Below are 19500 nucleotides of genomic sequence, written 5' to 3'. Positions count from 1 at the left end.
AGAAAACAAGGGTCCAGGAACTGATGGAATACAAATTAAAATCTTTCAACAAACTGATACAGCACTGGAGGTGCTCACTCATTTATACCAAGAAATTTGGAAGACAGCTACCTGGCCAACTGATTGGAAGAAATCCATATTTGTGCCCATTCTAAAGAAAGGTGATCCAACATAATGGGGAACTCACCAAACAATATCATTAATATCACATGCAAGTAAAATTTTGCTGAAGATAATTTAAAAATGAATGCAATGGTACATTGACAGGAAACTGTCAGAAACTCACACTGGATTCAAACCATTTTTGGTGTGTGCTTTTCTTTGTCTTTTCCTATTCTTGAGTTCCAATTACCAGTAAGTTATTTCTCTTCATGATGTCCCATATAAATCCTAGACTTCCTTCTAACTTTTTCATTCTTTTTTTCTGATTGTTCTTTTAGCATCCTAGTATTGAGAGATTGATCTTTAAGTTCACTAATTTGGGCTTCCATTGATTGAAATCTATTCATTTGCCCTCTCAATGTGTGGTTTATCCATTTCTGAAATCTCAGTATTAATCTTCTGCATTGCTATTTGCAGATTTTGTATTGTCTCCAACCATCCATCTATTTTGCCCATTTTCCCCTGTAATGTTTTCCTGAATTATTCCAAAGTTTTTACTGTGTTACCACTGATGGTACCCAAATAACATTCTTTTGAATTATTTTATGGTAGTTTTAATTCCTTTTCTTCCTGATAAACGTTTTCTGAGTCTGCTTCTTGGTCACTTATTTGGGCCACTCTGTCTAGTTTCTTTGTGTGAACTGAATGAGTCTGTCATCTCTGAGACATTGCAGTGTCATTTTAATTGCATATAATTGCTGGTTGTATGTTAGTGTGTGTAACGAGGCATATCATCTCACCCCAGCATTAATAACAAAGTTCCAAAAAACTAAAAACAACAGACTTCTGGCAAGATGGTAGACTAGGCAGATGTGCTGCACAGACCCTCTACAACAAAGATATGAGAGACCAAATGAAACAGACACAGATGAAAATGCTGGACCCCTGAACTACAGAGGATAGGTTAGAGAAGTAGATTGAGTGCCTGCTGGGAGGAGCTCAGCAGAGATGGCTAGAGAGGGAGACTAACTGGTGAATGGCCAGCCAGATGCAGTGCCACCATCTTGAACTTTGTGAGCAGCTTTGGCAATAGAAGATGACCTGGCAGAGCAGGATTCATACAGCTGATATAAAAGATGTGATTCCTTTCTTTTCCCACACTCGCCTGGTGACCTGAGGTGTGGCCAGCTCCCACTCTCATTCATCCCCAGAACAAAACCTGCTTCTGGGAGTTCAGAGCCATGCTAGTGTGAGGTGGTGGCCTGCTACACCACTTTGGTGTGCTGTTTTGGTGTGTGGATTCAGGTGGGCCTGGCTTCAGACCTCAGAACCTGCATAGTCACCCTGCCCCAGCTGCCTTTTGGTCCTGACAAATATTGAAACCATCAGTGACCTCCACGAACTCCTTCTGGGTTGAGTACCCTGAACATAGACAACATGTAGGCCTATAGGAACTCCATCTAGGGCCTGGAACTCTGCCATCACATCCTTCCCACACCCACTGCGTGAGCTCCATGACTTGTAGGAGTTCCCCAGAATTTTCTCCTCTTGGGGTCCAACAGCGGTACTGTTTTTGTTTTGGGATTTGGTTTATTCTTGTAGTTGTTTCATTCTTATTTATTTATTTATTCTTTCTCGTCCTCCTTCTGCTCTTTCGATCCCCTTGAAATTTATCCTTTCTTTCATTTGTTTTTCCTTCTTTTCATGTTTCTCACTTCTCTTCTTCTTTTTTCCTTTTTCATCTTTCTTTATTACTCTCCACTCTTTTTCTGTTTTCATCTTCCAACTCCCAGGTTTTTCTAAGTGTTTTATGTTATTTCTTCCATTTCCTTTCTGTCTTATTTTTCTCTTCTATAGCTCTATTTTCTGTACCTCTTTTCTCTTTTTAACTATTATATTTATATTTTCTGGTTGCTACGTGTTTTTATTTTTATTTTTTTCTTCTTTATTATTTTCTGTTTTCATTGTTGGTTGCTGATTTTTTGTTCTGTTTTGCTTCCATGTGTATGTGTGTGTGTGTGTGTGGGGGTTCTCCTCTTTGATACCCAAAAGGAGACAGCAACTGTGCCCATACAGCCCAGCCACAGCCATAGCCTCTGCAGCTCCATGCACTGGGCAAGAGACAATACCAGCTCCTATATCACCTGATCAATGATATACAGCAACCCACATCAGCCAAACCCACCCAAACCAAGGAACCCAGATGGTAAATGGACAATGGTGCACACACTTCCATTCTCTAATTACACCCACAGGAGACAGCTGGTGAGAGCCTAAGAAGACATCAACATACAATCATCAATTAAATATAAACATGAAAATACCATGAATATCCAACAGACAATTTTAGCTCACACAAAGAAACGAGAGAGAATGACACAGACAAATGACCAAGATGCAGAGTCAGAACATTTTTCTGAGGAAGAAAAGGTAATGGAATTAAATAAAGAAGAAATCAAAAGAATGATATTTAGGCACCTTCAAAGTATTGACAGATGATCAAAGAAAGCAAGGAGAACAATAAAAAAATTAGAAGAATTCAGGAAAATGCTACAAGAATAAACAGATAAAATAAATGCAAATTTTGAAACAATACAAAACCTGCAAGAAAAAAATCTAGAAGATTAATACTAAGATTTCAGAAATGGACAATACATTGAAAGGGTTAAGGAGTAGATTTAAAGCAATGGAATCCTGAATTAGTGAACTTGAAGAGAAATCTTTCACTAGTATGCTAGAAGAGCAATCAGGAGAAACAATGGAAAAAATACAAAGAAAACCTAAGAGTTATGTGGGCCACCATGAAGAGGAATAATTTATGGGTGATCCAAATTCCAACTCAGAAAGAGACAATAAAAAGAACTGAGAAAACTGTCGAAGACTTGTTGGAAGAAATCTTCCTTATCCTCATGAAAGCTGAGAAGATATGCATACTTGTAGCTGAATGAACCCCAAATAGGATAGATCCCAAAAGAAAATCTCCAAGACATATCATAATCAAATTTTCCAGAACCAAAGACAAGGAAAGAATCCTAAGAGTAACTTGGGAAAAATGAAAAGTTACCTACAAAGGAGAACCAATAAGACTAAGCTCTGATTTCTCTGCAGAAACTATGCAGGGAAGAAGACATTGGGATGGCATATACAAAACCCTAAAAGAAAAAAATTGTCAACCAATCATCATATATGCAACAAAACTGTCCCTCAATTACAATGGTGAAATTAGGACATTTCTAGGTAAATAGAAATTAAAGGAATTTATAATAACCAGGCCAACTCTATACTAAATGGTGTTCTTTACACTGAGAACCAACAACAGCAGACAACAACCTGATATTAACATACATGACAACACCACCCCTGATAGCTAGAAGATATCAAAGTATTTAAAGTAAAACACACCTACAAGACTGAAAATAGGGAACCAGAGATATCAATTTATAATGAAGTCAACTATAAAGTTAAAAAGAAAGAGGTGGGCGGGGAAAAATATAAATACAGAACTTCCAAATGGCAAGGAAGTCAAGTAAATTTCAAGATATAACAGATGGTTTTAAATGGGTGAGCTCAGAAAATTTATATACCTTTGCATCAAAATTAAAAGAGGAAAATCAGACTTAGTAAACACTAACATAACAGAAATGAAAATGAAAACAAAACCCACAAATAAAATTAATAGTGCAGAAGAATATGTGGAATAAAGAAATCAGAAGCACCACATGCACACACACACACAAAACAGAAAATGACAGTAATCAATTCATTTGTTGTTGTTATTAAGTGCCTTTGATTCATTTCCGACTCATAGCCACTCTGTATAGGGATTCCGTAGAGCAGTTGGTAGGTTTGAACTGCCAACCCTGTGGTTTGCAGTCCAGTGCTGATCCTAACAGCGCCATACCAACCTATGTATAATTGCATTGAATGTAAACAGACATATGTACAATGGAATATTATGAAACATTGAAGAATAACGATGAATCCGCAAATCATCTCAACATAGATGAACGTGAAGGATATTATGCTGAGTAAAATTAGTCAATCACAAATGGACAAATACTGTATGATACTACTGTTGTAATAAGGTGTAGATTTCGTGATAAAATAAACCAAGTATGATGGTTATAGGGACTACTCGGGGGAGGGAAAATTATTAACTGCCTAAAGGGTAGATAAGAAACTCTGGTAGCGTAATGGTTACGAATCGGGCTGTGAACCGCAAGGTCAGCAGTTCGAAACTACCAGCGGTTCCGCAGGAGAAAGGATGAGGCATTCTGCTCCCATAAAGATTTACAGCCTCGGAAACCCTGTGCAGGGTCGCTATGAGTCGGAACCGACTCCACGGCACTTAACAACAACAACAAAGGGTAGCTGGAGTTCTGGTGTGGTGCCCTAGAATAAGCAATGGACCACAAGGTGAGTTTAAACCCCAAGGTCGTTGGCTCAAACTCACCAGCTGCTCCTCAGAAACCCTCTACAGGGTCGCTATGAGTTTGACACAACTTGATGGCACCTAACAACAACAACAACAACAAAAAAGAGGGTAGATACATGTTAACATGGTGACAGGGCAGGCACTAGAAGATTAGCAGAGGAAAGATGAAAGTAGCAGGAGACAGAGGAAGGAATTCAATATTTAAAGTTGTTGATGTTAAGTGCCGTCGAGTCAGTTCTGACCCATAGCAACCCTGTATAGGGTTTCCAAGGAGCAGGTGGTGAACTTGAACCATCAAGCTCGCAGTTCAAAAGGCTTTGCAGTTTGGCGCATTAACCCACAACAGGGTTAAAGTGAATAGACGTAAATACGGTTTAGTTGTTGGTACATGGAAGGGATTGCAATCATTGTAATGAAGCAAAGTATATGATTTGTTGAATGTAAAACTGTTGGCTGATCTGTAAACCACTCAATTCACAATAAAAAGTTGAAACAGCAAAAACAGAATGAGGGGTCTGAAATTTATACTACAGCGCCACCCTCGGCAGTTTTCCGAACATCCTGCGGCTAAACTGGAGTCCGCAGGCGACCCAGCTAGTGGGGATGCTGGTGAGTGGTTGTGCAGTTTGCGAGGCGGAGTCTGTGCAGTGCGCAAGCGCGAATCCGCGCATTTCCTTTCTTCCGGGACGTGCTCGGTATACAGCTAGGCTAAACGAGATTTCGCAGCCCTGCGGTTTTTCAGAGGAATCAAAATTTAACACTCATTAGTTCCTTCTATGGGGGAACCCTCGCAGTTCGAGGAGGCTACTTAATACCCCGCCAGGACGATCGAGGATGAGCCATTGAATACTGAAAAGAGGACCAGTGCCCGTGACTCTAGAGAAAGACTAGGCCGGCTGCAGTCCCTGAGGACGAAGGAGAGGAACGAGGATCTCTGCCGCCTATACTAGCAGCCCAGGGAACATTTCCCACTGAATGATGCTGGATTCGCCGAGCAACAGATAAACCGAGGCACAGGAAGACGTTAACGCGCTAACCGGATGCTATCTGCCAGGTTTAGCTTTCAGAGTTGTTGTGAAGTGCCGTAGAGCCGGTTCCAATCCATAGCGACCCCGTATAGGTTTTACGAGCAGCAGCTGGTGAGCTTGAACCAACGACCTTGCGGTTCAAACCGACTTTGCAGTCCAGTGCTTTAACCCACAGCGCCACACCAGGAGTCTCAGCTTTCAGAGTTAGCATGTGAAATAAATGGACTCGGGAATCATTTGATCTAGTATCATTCCTTGAGTTTCTTCTGTAAGCCCCGCTCACCTGAAGGCCTTTGGGAAAATAGCAGACTGGCAAGTGTAAAGGATCCCTGACGACACAGTGGGTTAAGCATTGGAAAAGTCGGTGGTTGAAACCCACCAGTAGCTTCACAAGAGAAAGATGTGGCAGTCTGCTTCCACAGAGATTTCCAGCCTCACCTCAGAAACCCTCTGGAGTAGTGGGTTTGGTTTGGTGTCTGTAAATTCCCCAACTTTGAACCTTGCCACTCTTAAGACCCCTCTGTCCTTTTTCTTAGTGATTGACCCAGCTTTAATTGCTGAACATATTTTTCATATGCCCTTCATTGTAAGAGATGATTTAGCAAGAATGAGGCTTGATCAAAATAAATTGCCAATAACAGAGCCTATTCCTATTATGAAGAAAGGGAGGGAAAGAATCCACAAGTTTGGCAATCATTTTTGGTTTTTAGAACTGGAAGGAACCTGTACATTGTTAAAATATCAAATGCTGTGATCTCTTAGTGTGACAGCAAGTAAAGGTTGGGTTTTTAATAAAAGGTGACTTTGGTTCTGGTGTAGTGTTAATCATAAGGAAAAGCACTGGGCCGAAAGGTTGGTTTGAACCACAAGGTTGGCAGTTCAAGCATACCAGCCACTCCTTGGAAACCGTGTACAGGGTCTCCATGAGTCAAACTAACTCGATGGCACTTAACAACAACAACAAAATAAATGGATTGCAAAATCCAAACAGAACTATGTATTACATAATGAAACCTATTTTCTGAAATTTGTCTTAATTGAATGAAAGTCTCTCTCTTGAGTTTATAAAGATCATAGTCTTATGTGGGAAACAAATTTACTGGCACATTCATAAAACGGAAAAAATAAATCTGGCCTTTCATTGTACAGATGAGGAGCCTAACCCAAATAGGGAAAGAGCTTGACAAAGATCACACTGAATTGAGTGGGAACTGGGCCTTGGTCCAGTGCCTCGCCTTACAGATATGCATTGGTACAGGAAGCAAGCATGTGAGCATGTCATCAGATGATACTTATAAATCTCTTAATCATTCTGAAGTACCCAGACAGACTTTTTAAGGAAGTCTTAGTGATCAGAGTTTCCTTGAATGACAGAGATGTTTTCTTGAAAGAGTGAAATCCCTTTCTTTGGAAAACCTTAAGCAGGAAGGGACTGGAGAATCACTTAGGGGTTGTCAAGAGGATTCAAACCTCTGGTGAGCCATCTGGGAACTGATCACTGTCTTTTAGTGTATATTGGGCAAAACTGCCAAGAAGGATAGGGAAGAAGGAAACTTATTTCTAAGGTTCCCACGGCACTTAACAACAACCTTGAGTCAAATATTAAATATTAACCACTTTCATTTATAGCAGAATTTTCACTGTAAGTTTTCTATGTAGCTAGTCGGCCTCAGGATCACAGAAAGGTTAGATAACAAGCCCAAGCCATTCAGATATAGGAAACATAACCAAGGTTATATTATAACATCTTATCTCCAATTGAGCGCTCCCCTAACTCTCCTGTGTATAGGTAACTCTTTGCATTCCTTAGTGGGTCATCCAGGGGTAGTCATTTCTGTTGCCCTCCCAGCCTGATTAAAAGCTAGACACGGAGCTCTGGTAGCATAGTAGGTTACGAGTTGGGCTGTAGTTTAATAAGGTCAGTAGTTTAATTCTACTAGCCACTCCTCGGGACAAAGATAAAGCTTTCTGCTCCTGTAAAGATTTACAGCCTCATAAGCCCTATATAATAGGGTCACTGTGAGTTGGAACCGACTCCATGGCACACAGCCATCACCACCAAAGCTGCAGTAGACTTAGGATAAATAAGAACACTTCTACTAGGAAAAAAGCATTTTGATTGGCAGCTCTTCACAAAGTCTCCAGAGTTCCAGAGCTTTGCTTACAGGCAAAGTCTCATTGAACAATGAGGTCAAGCTTAGCTCCTAAAATTCCCAGTTTGATGATTTACTCTGGAAGAATGATTCACTTGGGACTCAGCTTTGAGACAAGATGGACCAGGATGACAGGAAATGATTGGTCCTGGGAGGAAGCTCGGAGAATGGGATCTAAGGAGACTCTAAGTATCTGGGACTCCTGTAGTTGTGCTACTCAAAGTGAGCAAGATAAGATCATTTAAAGGCCTTGTGCGAATGATCATTTCTACCTGGATCCAACCAATGTGGAGTCCCAGGGAGCATGATTCGTCCTCCTTTCAAGGGAGGGGGGGATGTACCAAAGGTTAACTCTAGAGATGTCATCCAATCCCCATGCCTGCTACTTTCCTAAAGATGAGGTGAGCCCTCCTGCCCCAATGTTACTTCTCATACCATTTTAGAATCTGCACAGCCTGTCTCCATGTTCATTCTGAACCCAACTGTATACTTCTGCTTCCTGAAAAACTGTGGCTGTAGGGGTAAAAAAAACTCAGCCAGCAGCTGTGACAAGTTATTCACCCTCCCACTCCAGTTCTTCCAAAGCTACATTGGCCACAGAATCAAGTACCAACTCCCTGGCCTCCACAGTCTGATTCTTTTCTTCCTCTTCTCCACCTGCTACAGCACCGGCCACTCTGTCCAGATCCTTCCTTCCTTGGCTAGATTCCACCCTTCCTAGCTTCCAGTTCTCTATGCTGATTCACCTACTGTTATGTCCTTCTTCTTCTGGTCCATCCAAATCCTCCTCCTTTATCAAATCATAGCTTCAGTGATTACGGTCACAGAGCAAAGTTGACCTAGTAAACGTTCTCTTGTAAGACAACCAGGGACCAAAGCAGTTAGGATAAAGGGGATACATGAAGTGACGTTAAATACACTTCTAGTTCAGAGGTCACCCAGGGGATTAGGATCTATGCAGAGACTTGTAGCGCCAACCTGCTTCCAGGAAGCAACCCCTTCATATTGCTGGGACTTGCACTCCCTTTAGGAGACAGTGGACAGCTGCAGCTGAGTCACATGGGCTGCCATGGGCCAGCCAGGAGCATAGCCGTTTCTTGGCATCTCCCCCAGTTCTCTTCATGGCTGAGTTCTGTGATTTCGTTGCAATTCAGACGTATCACTATGTTCCACAGTGAGAAACTTGAATTCATTCAATAAACATTTATTCATTCACTGTTCCTTCCCACCTTAGCCTATTACTTCCATGCTTCCCCTCACCCGTGATCACAGTATCAAAATAACAACCCTAAAATGGGATCACTGTGCTTGAATTTACCCTACCACCATGCCCCTCACCTGAAAATCCTGCTCCAGCACATACCTCAGGTTGGAGGAAGTCGTGGTACCCACAGCAATTTGCCATGCTTGCCCTTGCAATGTTAGTGATCTCAGAAACATGTGATTGACCCAAGCAGTCCTATCTATAACTTCCAGCAGATTACTCAGGTGGGTAACCACACGGCAGAAGCTAGGTCCCGTCTGTTGTTGAGAACCTGCCTCAGGTCTCCAGCACAAGGACCCAGCCCTATAATCTCCTGGGCTTACCATGTCTTCTGGTATGGGGTTCTGCTGAGATACACGCTAGCTATTTGTTAGATGGACTCATTCTTGCATTAGTAGGTATTCAGGATATGCTTAAGTCTAAAGGAAAAAGATGGAAAACAGAATCCAAGGTCCTTTAGATGGAGGTTTATCTTTACAATTCAAGAGTGATCTGTGAACTTCCAATCTTCAGAACAAAGTCGGCGTATTCAGGTCTGTCCACAGGACCGTCTTAGCTCCACTTTGAGCCATGGTATAGACTAGCCAAGCTCAGTGGCAGTTCTTGGTTTCTCACTTCGCTCAGCAGCCTCTCCAGCAACTTAAATTCCCGCTATGGGTGTCAGTTCCTGACAAAGGCCTGGGCCTGAGCTCTGTGCTGATGGCTCCAGGGGGTGTGAATCATGGAGGTCAAGTCCACTGGTTCACAGATCCTCTGTGGGCCTGCGATCTCAGCATCTCTTCAAGGTTCACATCTTCAGGGTCCCACTATGGAGAAAAGACACAAACGATACCTTTGTGGAATAGACTCTTCCCATCTCCTACAACCCTTGCTCCCAAACAACAGCTTCAGTCCTGGCCCTTTCAGCCCAGACATAGTCATGGACAAACAGGTATTTCTAGGACATAAGAGGGCAAGTATAACTTTTCATCAAAGAGCTAATGGGATGCAGCAATGAGTTTCGATGACAGGTAAGACTGAGGAATTCACACTGACTGCCTAAGACAGGCAGCGTCCCTTAAACAAATAATAAATAAGGGGAATCTGATGCAGACTGTGCAGACCCGGTCAGGAGTTCAAGTCTCTGTGGGCCCATGCCTTGCAGACCGTCCAAACCATAGGCTCTGAGGATCAGACTTTAGCCACCTAGCAGACATAGCAAACTGTCCCTCATCTGATTATTCAGTTATGCCCTGGATATCCACAGAGAAATGTAAAAACCTTCCCTAAAAGCCGAGACTGTAAATTCCAAAAAGGCAAAGTTCCCCCCCCCCCCCGCCCCCCCCCAAAAAAAAGCTAAAGAGGATAGAGAGAAACACTGTTAACTGATGGTGTATGGAGGGGATTATAATCAATGTAATGAAACAAGCTATATGAATGGTTGAATGTGAAACTGATGATGTACCCTGTAAACTTTCACTCAATCCAAAATAAAAACCTTAAAATAAAAAAAAAGAGCTAATGGGACAACCAGCCCCACTTCCCTTCCTATCCTATATTTTCCACTGATCTCTGCCATCACCAAATCCTTCTCTAGTGGGACTAAGTTATATTCCCTTTATCCTGAGAAGTCCCACCTCCATGATAACTCATTCCTGGGAAAGAGGAGGTGAGTTCCTCCTGTTCCCGATGGCTCAGGTAAGTGCCTTCTCTAGGAGGCAGTGGCTGACTGCTTTAGCCCACGGAGCTCTCTCCGCCTCCTCTCTCTCTCTCTGAGCCACCTAGACGGCTCCTTTGCAGCTGAGCATCAACAGCTTGACCCTTTCTTCAGGCATCTGTGCTCACAGGTAGATAATGAACTCCTTAAAGACCAGAGGACAGGTCTGGCTTTGCCCCCATATGCTGTTTCTTCTAAACCTAAGATTCAATGGCCATGTCACAAATAAACACTCAAAACCTAATTCAGAGGTTGTGGCTAGTACCAGTGACTGTTTTATTGCTGTGACTCAGTTAAGTTTAAAAAAAAAAAAAAAAAGTGGAAATTTTTAGGAATGGAAATGAAAGGTTTTATATATATATGGTGGTGGTAGTTATGCACCATGGAGTCAGTTCTGACTCATAACAACCCTGTATAGGGTTTCTGAGGCTGTAAATCTTTATGGGAACAGAAAGCCTCTTCTTTCTCCCACAGAATGGCTGGTAGTTTCTAACTGCTGACGTTGAGATTAGCAGTCTGACTCGTAACCACTATGCTACCAGAGCTTCTTTATATACAGATATGCACACGTATATATGTGGCACATAAACATTAATGAAGCTGTTTGCAACATCTTGCTATTTTTCTAATATGATGGATGGATGAAAGAACTTTACAAAGGGCTCAAGGGCATGGGAAACCTTCATTGTTGTTGTTGTTGAGTGCCTTCAAGTTGGTTCTGACTCACAGTGACCCAGTGTAGGGTTTCCAAGGAGCAGCTGGTGAGTTTGAACCTCCAACCTTGTGGTTCAAACCAACCTTACAGTCCAGGGCATTAACCCACAGCACCATACCAAGAGTCCTTCATGCTTTCTTTGAAATTCCAGCCATGGTGGCAAATGGAGACAGGACTCAAGTTCTCCTTCTGCCGCCAGCAGGCAGTGCAACCTTTTGCTTTGGGCGGGCCTCAGTTTTCCCGTTGTGTAAGTTGTAGCATTGGATCTGCAACTAGACAGTAAATCTCTTCCATTTCTGAGTTTCTATGATTGATGATTCTTCTGAGTTACAAGGTCATATCTGACAATAATGAAAGATTCAAAAAACAGCAAGCAAACACTGGGTAAAATGTGTCAACCTGGGCCATGTTGGGAGGAAAATGAGACTTGGGCACAGACATGCTCTCCAAGAGACATGCCATGACATACCATTATAAAATAGACACTTGAGGGGGACAGAAAGGAATAGCCAGAAATATCACCATAGAAAGCTTGTAAGTCCATCTTCTGCCTATAACTGATTGGAATACCTAAAATGGGGCTACAATGTGCCCAGTGAAGGAGGCTTCCTGCGGAGCCTCTGTATTACATAAGACCACAGGTGGAATTCGGAACCCCATTCAGAATTCTCAGGTAGGAAATTTCCACTGGAAAGGACAAGCAGACCAGCCTGGAGTGGCTAGAAGAACAGAAGATACTTCTTGAAAGAAAGACTGACAGGAAAAATACAAAACAATATAGGCAGTCGGACTGATTACTATAAGAACAAGCAAGTTGCTTGCTCACGAGACATCAAGGCAAGTGGTCGGGTCCCCTCAGGACAAACCCACTTCCAAGATTAAAACTCAATGGGAATACACGAGCAGACATGCACTCTGATTGGTGACCACATTCGTCACTGATAGAAGTGAGGGTAAAACAGCAATGAAGCTGCGAGCTATGCCCTACAACGTTCAATAGACTCCTGTGAACCTGGGTGGAGACCTGGTTGGCCAGCAGTGTGGCAAGACCTGGGGTCTCTTGGGCCCAGAGTCAGTGACATAGCCATAGAGGACTAGAGTCCATCCAGCTGGACTCTAGCATCCAGCTGATAAGAAGCATCCAGCTGATAAGAAGAGAGGGCATATACACAAGAACACCCACAGTTGCAGATAATACCCACTTGACCTGTCTTCAATGAGTGGATGATCAGAGCTCAACTAGAAGAAGAAAGAAGAGGGAAAAAAAGAGTAATCTGATACAATTTGATGAACTTGACCTACACTTTTAGATGCAGTAGCTCAAAAGAGGGAACAAATCTTTACAACGAGGATCATTCCCATCCCCTCCATACACAGAGTAGACAGGGATGGGGAAGTTGAACATTGGCTACCCAAAATGGGGGGGCTACAAAGGCAAGAAGTGATTGGCTTACAAGAGGGAGCCTAGATCCAGAGGGCGTGGAGGAAGATAGGATCTCCACTGAGTAGTATCCAATCTGTCTGGGCAGGGTTGATGAAAGGAGATGGGGATATGTCCCTTGTGGTACAATAGTGAATAATTGTTATTAGGACTGACTGTGAGGGTTGGAAATGTAAAGGTAGACATTTTGTAGCAAAAGGAGGGGAGTGATTGACTTTGCAGTCTAGGAGCAGATGTCCCTGGGACCATGAAGGGAGAAGAGCAGAGTGTGGGGCCCTACCCAGAGAAACAGTGACGCCAGAGATGGAGGTAGAGACGATGACATGGAGAAATGGAGCAGTTGGGGACTGTGGACCCAGAGAGGGAGAGGGGCTGTGTGCTGACGACCAGGGTGAAGGCTTGCAGGGTATACCCTTTGGTTGGTTGATGATGCATGGAGGGATTGTAATCATGGCAATGAAATGATATACGATAGGATGAATGTAAAGCTAATGTTCTCCCATGTAAACTATCACATAATTCACACTAAAACATTTACAAAGGAGAGAGAGAGAGACATGCCATGAGCTACTCAAACTTATGTTGAATTACATAGTCCTTCCTGTTCTTAGAGGCCCTGCGCCAGACAGGTGTTTAAGATTTCCTGAGCCACTTACCAGTCATGCCCACAAACTTTGAACACAAAATGAACCCAATCCAACTAGTGATTTACTGATAGTAATGGAGCTCTACTACTTTCTCACCTCATCCCCAGCGATCCTGAAGGCTAATTTGGTTCAGCAGCTCAGCTGCCCCCTCTACCTCTTTGGGGCTGTGCCAGCCAATGCTGGTGCTAACTTCTCATTTGCTTGTGGTTGCAGATCTTGCTGGATACCTCTCACCAAATTCCTTCCTGACATTTTCAAAGAATCCAAGGGAAAAGGTTAGCCCAGTCCCTCAACCTACGTGACCCAACTTGCCTAATGGCAGAACTGAGGGCCTGTTTTGTTCTCTGAGAATGGACAGTGTTCATTTTGATGAATGCTGTTTCCAAGCTCTGGCTCATGTTCTAGATCACAGTTCTGGCTGTGCTCAGGATCAACCAGAAGCACCCAGGCTGCTCATTAGAAAGGCTCACACTGGGAGTTCACCCAGCCCTTGTCTGTGGGTAGCAACCAGATGATTGACATTTTGACAGGCGCTGGGGGGTGGGGGCTGGGATTCTTTGTTGCTGTTGTTGTTAGTTGCCATGGAGCCAGCTCTGACTCATGGCGACCTCATGTGTAACAAAAGGAAACACTGCCTGGTCCTCTGCCATTCTTATGGTCTGGGTGGTTCTTAGACGCCCTGATGTTTGGGAACCACTGCTCGAGCTCCTCAAATGGTTGCCTAAGAGTAATTATTCTGTTGCTGGTGTGCTGTACAGTCAAGTTGATCCCGACTCTTAGTGACGTAGTATAGGGTTTCCGAGGCTCTGACTCCTAGCGACCCTGTAGAGGGTTTCCAAGGTACGGTTAGCAGTCCAGTGCTTATCCTACAGTGTCACACCAGGACTCCACTCATCCTAAAAATTCAGCTGCCTGCAAACAGAAACAACCTGCCACCTAAATTAAGTGAACTACTTGATGTGATTTACTGTTCATAAAACAATTTAAACCTTTGCGTCCTGAATCCCCCCAAAATGTGTTTAAAAATATCAGCAAGTCATTAAAAACAATGCTGGAATCCAGGCAAAAGACAACATGAGAAAGGATAATCTGCTTTGTTATCAGAAACAATCTTGGGAGGTGACACATTGTCTTGAAACACACGTACATCTGTCACTCGGAGGCAAGAGTGGCATGCTAACAGCAGCCAGCTGCCCAAGGTCTCAGAATGACAGCATGTGGGAATGTCGATTTTAACAACTACTACAGCCGCTCCCAGCACTGTTACCATCACTAATCTGCAGTTACTAGGCTTGTCCATAGAGTTTGTTTCCGAAACCTGTCTCTCATTGAGTTATGCATCTTCTCTGAGTCCCTACTTGCTGATTTGAGCTTATCTGGACACCACCCCCCCCCCCCCCCCCCCCCACCCCCCGCCACAAGCAGAAAGAACTTTGACTTGAGAGATCCCTGAAAATCCCACTGATCCTAAGACTTGCTTCTCATTTTTACATTCTGTTTTTCTAAAGGAATATGGCATGGGTCTAGCTATTCAGGGGATTTCTAGTAAAAACAGAAACTAACTCTTTCTCTGTTGCTTCAACCAACTGTTGAGTGTTGGATGGTCACTTTTTGTTTGTTTTAAAGTTTTTATTGTGAATTTAGTGATTAGTTTACATCAGGTTTTACACTCATCGTTTCATTGCAATGATTACAATCTACTCTGTGCACCATCATTCAACGGTATTTACTTCTATTCCCTCTGGGGGTTTTTTTTGGTTTTTTTTTTTTTTGGTGGGGGGGGATGTACACAGAAACACTCAGGAATAAATATAATCATTTAAACAACCCTGTGCAGGGTCACTATGAGTTGGAACCGACTCCACGGTACTTAACAACAACAACAAATAACCAAAGGACACATTCTGCAAGACTGCCCCATGGCCACCAGCACCTGGCTGCCAGCACACAGCCTTTCTCTTTCCATGAATCTAGAGTCCTCAGCTGCTCCCTCTCTCTATGTCCCCATCTCTGCCTCCATCTCTGGTGTCACTGCTTCTCTGCATAGGGTCCCACATTCCGCTCGTGCTCCTCTCCCCCGATGGCCCTAAGGTTCTCTGTCCCTGGACTGACTGTAAGATTAACTACTCCCCTCTTTTTGTTACAAAACTTCTACTTTTACAATTTTGACAGTCACAATTAGTCATGATAACAATTGTTTTTATTGTTGTTAAGTGCCATCGAGTCGATTCTGACCCATAGGGACCCTGCATAAGGTTTCCAAGGAGAAGCTGGTGAGCTTGAACCACTGATCTTGCAGTTCAAATGACTCTGGTAGCGTAGTGGTTATGAGCCAGGCTGCAAACCTCAAGGTCAGCAGTTCGAAACCACCAGCTGTTCTGTGGGAGAAAGATGAGGCTTTCTGCTCCCGTAAAGATTTACAGCCTCGGAAACCCTATGTGGGCTCGCTATGAGTTGGGACCCACTCCGTGACACACCATCACCACCATGATAACAATTGTTGTTGTTGCTATTGTTAAGTGCCGTCGAGTCAATTCCGACCCATAGCGATCCTGTATAGGGTTTCCAAGGAGCAGCTGGTGAGCTTGAACCGCCAAGCTTGCAGTTCAAATGGCTTTGCAGTCTGGCGCATTAACCCACAGCGCCACACCAGTACTCCATGATAACAATTTGTTGTTGTTGTTGTTGTTGTTGTTGTTGTTATGTGCTGTGGAGTCAGTTCCAACTCATAGCGACCCTGTACAGGGTTTCCCAGGCTGTAAATCTTTACAGGAGCAGAAAGCCTTATGTTTATCCCACGGAACAGTTGGTAGTTTCAAATTGCTGACCTTTTGGTTTGCAGCCCAATTCATAACCAGCTACCAGAACTCCTTATGATAACAATTGCTCACTATTAAATCATAAGAGTCTCATCCCCATCTCCTTTCACCAGACCTGTCTAGACAAGATTCATTGGGGATTCTACCTTCCCCATCACACTCTGAAACTAAACTCCCCTTGAAAACCTGTAAGCCAGTCACTTCTTGCCTTTATAGCCCCTCACATTTAAGGTGGCCAGTGTCTAAGTTGTGCATCCCTATCAACCCCGTATACAGAGGGGATAGGATTGATTTTGGATGTGAAGACTCCTTCCTTCTCAGTTGGTGTTTTGAGCTACTACATCCATAAATATAGGTCAAATTCATCAAATTGTAGCAATTTACACTTGTTTCCTTCATTTTTTATTGTCCTCTAGTCAAGTTCTGATCTGGATGGTCACTTGTAAGACTCAAGACATTAGGCAGTGAACTAGGAGTTAGACCAGAAGCGTTAAACATGTTATTAGGACAGTCAACTAAGATGTCCCATGAAACCATGACCCAAATCCATGAGGTACTTGGTTGTACAGAAGCAGCCATTGAAGCTGATTTTTTTTTGTGTGTGTGTGTGTTTTGTGTGTGGGTGTGGGTGTGGGGGGGTCATTGTTATAAAAATACTTATCACACAACTTTTGCTAATTCAATATTTTACAAATGTACAACTTATTGACTGCAATTGTCTTAATCAGCTGTGCAAACCAATCCTTAATGTGATTAATAGGAATAAGAGGAGGAAATGGAATGTGTGGCTAATTGCCTCCAGGAACAACTGCCTCCTATGCCAGGAGACCAGATGAACTGGATGGTGCCCGGCTACCATTACGGAGCATTGTGATCCAAGATGCTATAGAAGAATCTGAATCAAAAGGGGGAAAATATAGAACAATCTTTCAAGTGCTCCAGACTTACTAGAGTCATCAGGCTGGATGAACCCCCAAAACTATTGACCTGGGATAATCTTTAAACCTTAAGCTAAAAATCTCTAAGAGTGTTCTGAAAACAAAACAAAAAAATAGTTTGGTTTACGAGTTTAACTTGTAAAGAATGTCTGTCTTGAGCATTGAGCTCTTTCAAGATCTATCTATATAGGATCAAAGATTAAACATGAAATGTAGTGGGCAGTGAATTTATGTAAGTGGGGAGAGCTACTCAGAAAAGGAAGGTGAAGAGAATGGTTGCACAACTTGAAAAATTTAATCAATGTCACTGAATTGTACATGTAGAAACTATTGAATTGGTATATGCTCTGCTATGTAAATTCTCAACAATGAAACAAAAAAATAAAAGAAAGTCTGTTTTTCAAAAAGCATGCGCTTTTTTTCCCCCAAAAGATAAAACAGTCCAGTCATTTCTAAAGGTCTCTATTGCTTCTTTAGGTCTTGAACAGGTAACAATAAAAATTCAAACCAAACAAACAAAAATACAGGAAGTGAAATCAAGCCACAGGAAGTTTCTCCTGGAATAGAGAACATGATAGTCCATACCTGCTCTGAGTTTAGGGCCTCCCAATACTTCTGCTGCAGAATAAAAAGAGAGACAGAAAAAGTGTTGGACAGCTTTTTTTTTGCCACCATCACAGAGCAGAGCAGAGCAGAGCAGAGTTTAGTGCCAATCAGAGCAGAGCAGAGCACAGCTCAGCGCCAATCAGGAGGCAGGTCCCTACGTGATGCTGGGAGCCAAGGCACAGCTGACTTCAGCAAGCAGGCAGGCAGGCAGGCAGGCAGCAGCTACTATAGGTCTCAGTTTCCTTAGAGCTAAGAGGATACTTATGATAATTATGAAGGGATGCAGGTCCTTGGGGAAATTATATAGATTTAAAAATGGATTTTTAATATTAGAAATGATCATTCGGCACGTTATGAATTGAATTACGTCCCCTCAAAATATGTGTTGTAAATCCTAACCTCTATGTCTGAGGTTATAATCCCACTTGGGGGGTGGGTTGTCTTTGTTATGTCGATGGAATGGGGTAATTTTAGGGTGTGTCTTAAGTCAGTCTCTGGAGATATGGAGGAGGTGAAATAAGGGAGAAGGGCAGGTATGGGAGAAGAGCTATGCTAAGCCACATGAAGATCACCCAGGACAGAAGCACAAAGTTACAAAGACCTTCCTCTGGAGCCAACAGAGAGAGAAAACCTTTCTTTACAACCGGCACCCTAAATTCAGACTTCTAGTCTCCTGTGAGAAAATAAATTTCGGTTTGGTAAAGCCAGTCATTTGTGATATTTTAGTTAAAGCAGCACTAGATATCAAAGAGTCATAATAATAAATCTCCCACTTAGTAACCACATGGCTGACATGACTCAACTCAAATCCATAAAACTAATAAAGAGAGATGCACATAAAATTCTCACTTTGCCAATAGGGGATATTTACTACCAGCCAAGATACATGTTGAATCAGCATTTACTGCATGGTTGGTCCCACCTCAAGCCTCAAATATGTCTGAGTCAGGTTCTTGCATGGTCCGCTCTTGTTCCTCAACACATCACAAGGTGCCTGTTGTTGTGTGCTGAAGAGCGGATTCTGACTCATAGTGACCCCGTATGACAGAATAGAACTGCTCAAAAGGGTTTCCTAGGCTGTAATCTTTATGGGGAAGTCCTGGTATAGCACTATAGGCTAATGTGTCAGACTGCAAAGTCGTTAGAACTGCAAGGTCGGTGGTTCAAGCTCACCAGCTGCTCCACAGAAACCCTATCCAGGGTCACTATGGGTCAGAACCGACTCGATGGCACTTCAACAACAACAACAACATCTTTATGAGAGCAGACTGTAGGTCTTTTCTTGCTTGGAATAGCTAGTAGGTCTAAACCACCAATCTTTTGGTTAGCAGCCAAGTGCTTAACCATTTACCACCAGGACTCAGAGTATGTGGGAAACCATATTTACAGAGAATTCCTGGTCTACAGAAGTCTGTGAAATATAAGTAACAGCAAATATAAGCAGACAACAGGATTTGGGGGTTACTATCACATTTTCAAAAAAGCCTTTACTGTAAACATTTAAATTTCATTTTAAACAACTTTCAATCATATACAAAAGAAAAAGAGTAATATAATGAACACTCATGGATACACCCTCTTTTAATTATCTATCTCTCCATTTGTTAAACTTCTGAGGTATTTCTAATAAATCGTTTCATTGATAAATACTTTTGC

At 42.7% G+C, this 19500-nt stretch overlaps 1 protein-coding gene across 1 annotated transcript in view; it reads right to left on the bottom strand.

The window, feature by feature from the left end:
• The window catches only part of TMEM44 (transmembrane protein 44), a 71300-nt gene that overhangs the window by 14637 nt on the left and 37163 nt on the right, over window positions 1–19500 (bottom strand). Inside the window, exon 10 of the mRNA XM_006873147.1 lies at window positions 17824–17853. Within this exon, the coding sequence (XP_006873209.1) occupies window positions 17824–17853 (30 nt within the window). The remainder of the gene's footprint in view (window positions 1–17823; window positions 17854–19500) is intronic.

This window comes from Chrysochloris asiatica, unplaced genomic scaffold (genome assembly GCF_000296735.1).
Source record: "Chrysochloris asiatica unplaced genomic scaffold, ChrAsi1.0 scaffold00224, whole genome shotgun sequence".
Taxonomy (NCBI): Eukaryota; Metazoa; Chordata; class Mammalia; order Afrosoricida; family Chrysochloridae; genus Chrysochloris; species Chrysochloris asiatica.
This window is presented reverse-complemented; position numbering and strand designations above follow the sequence as displayed.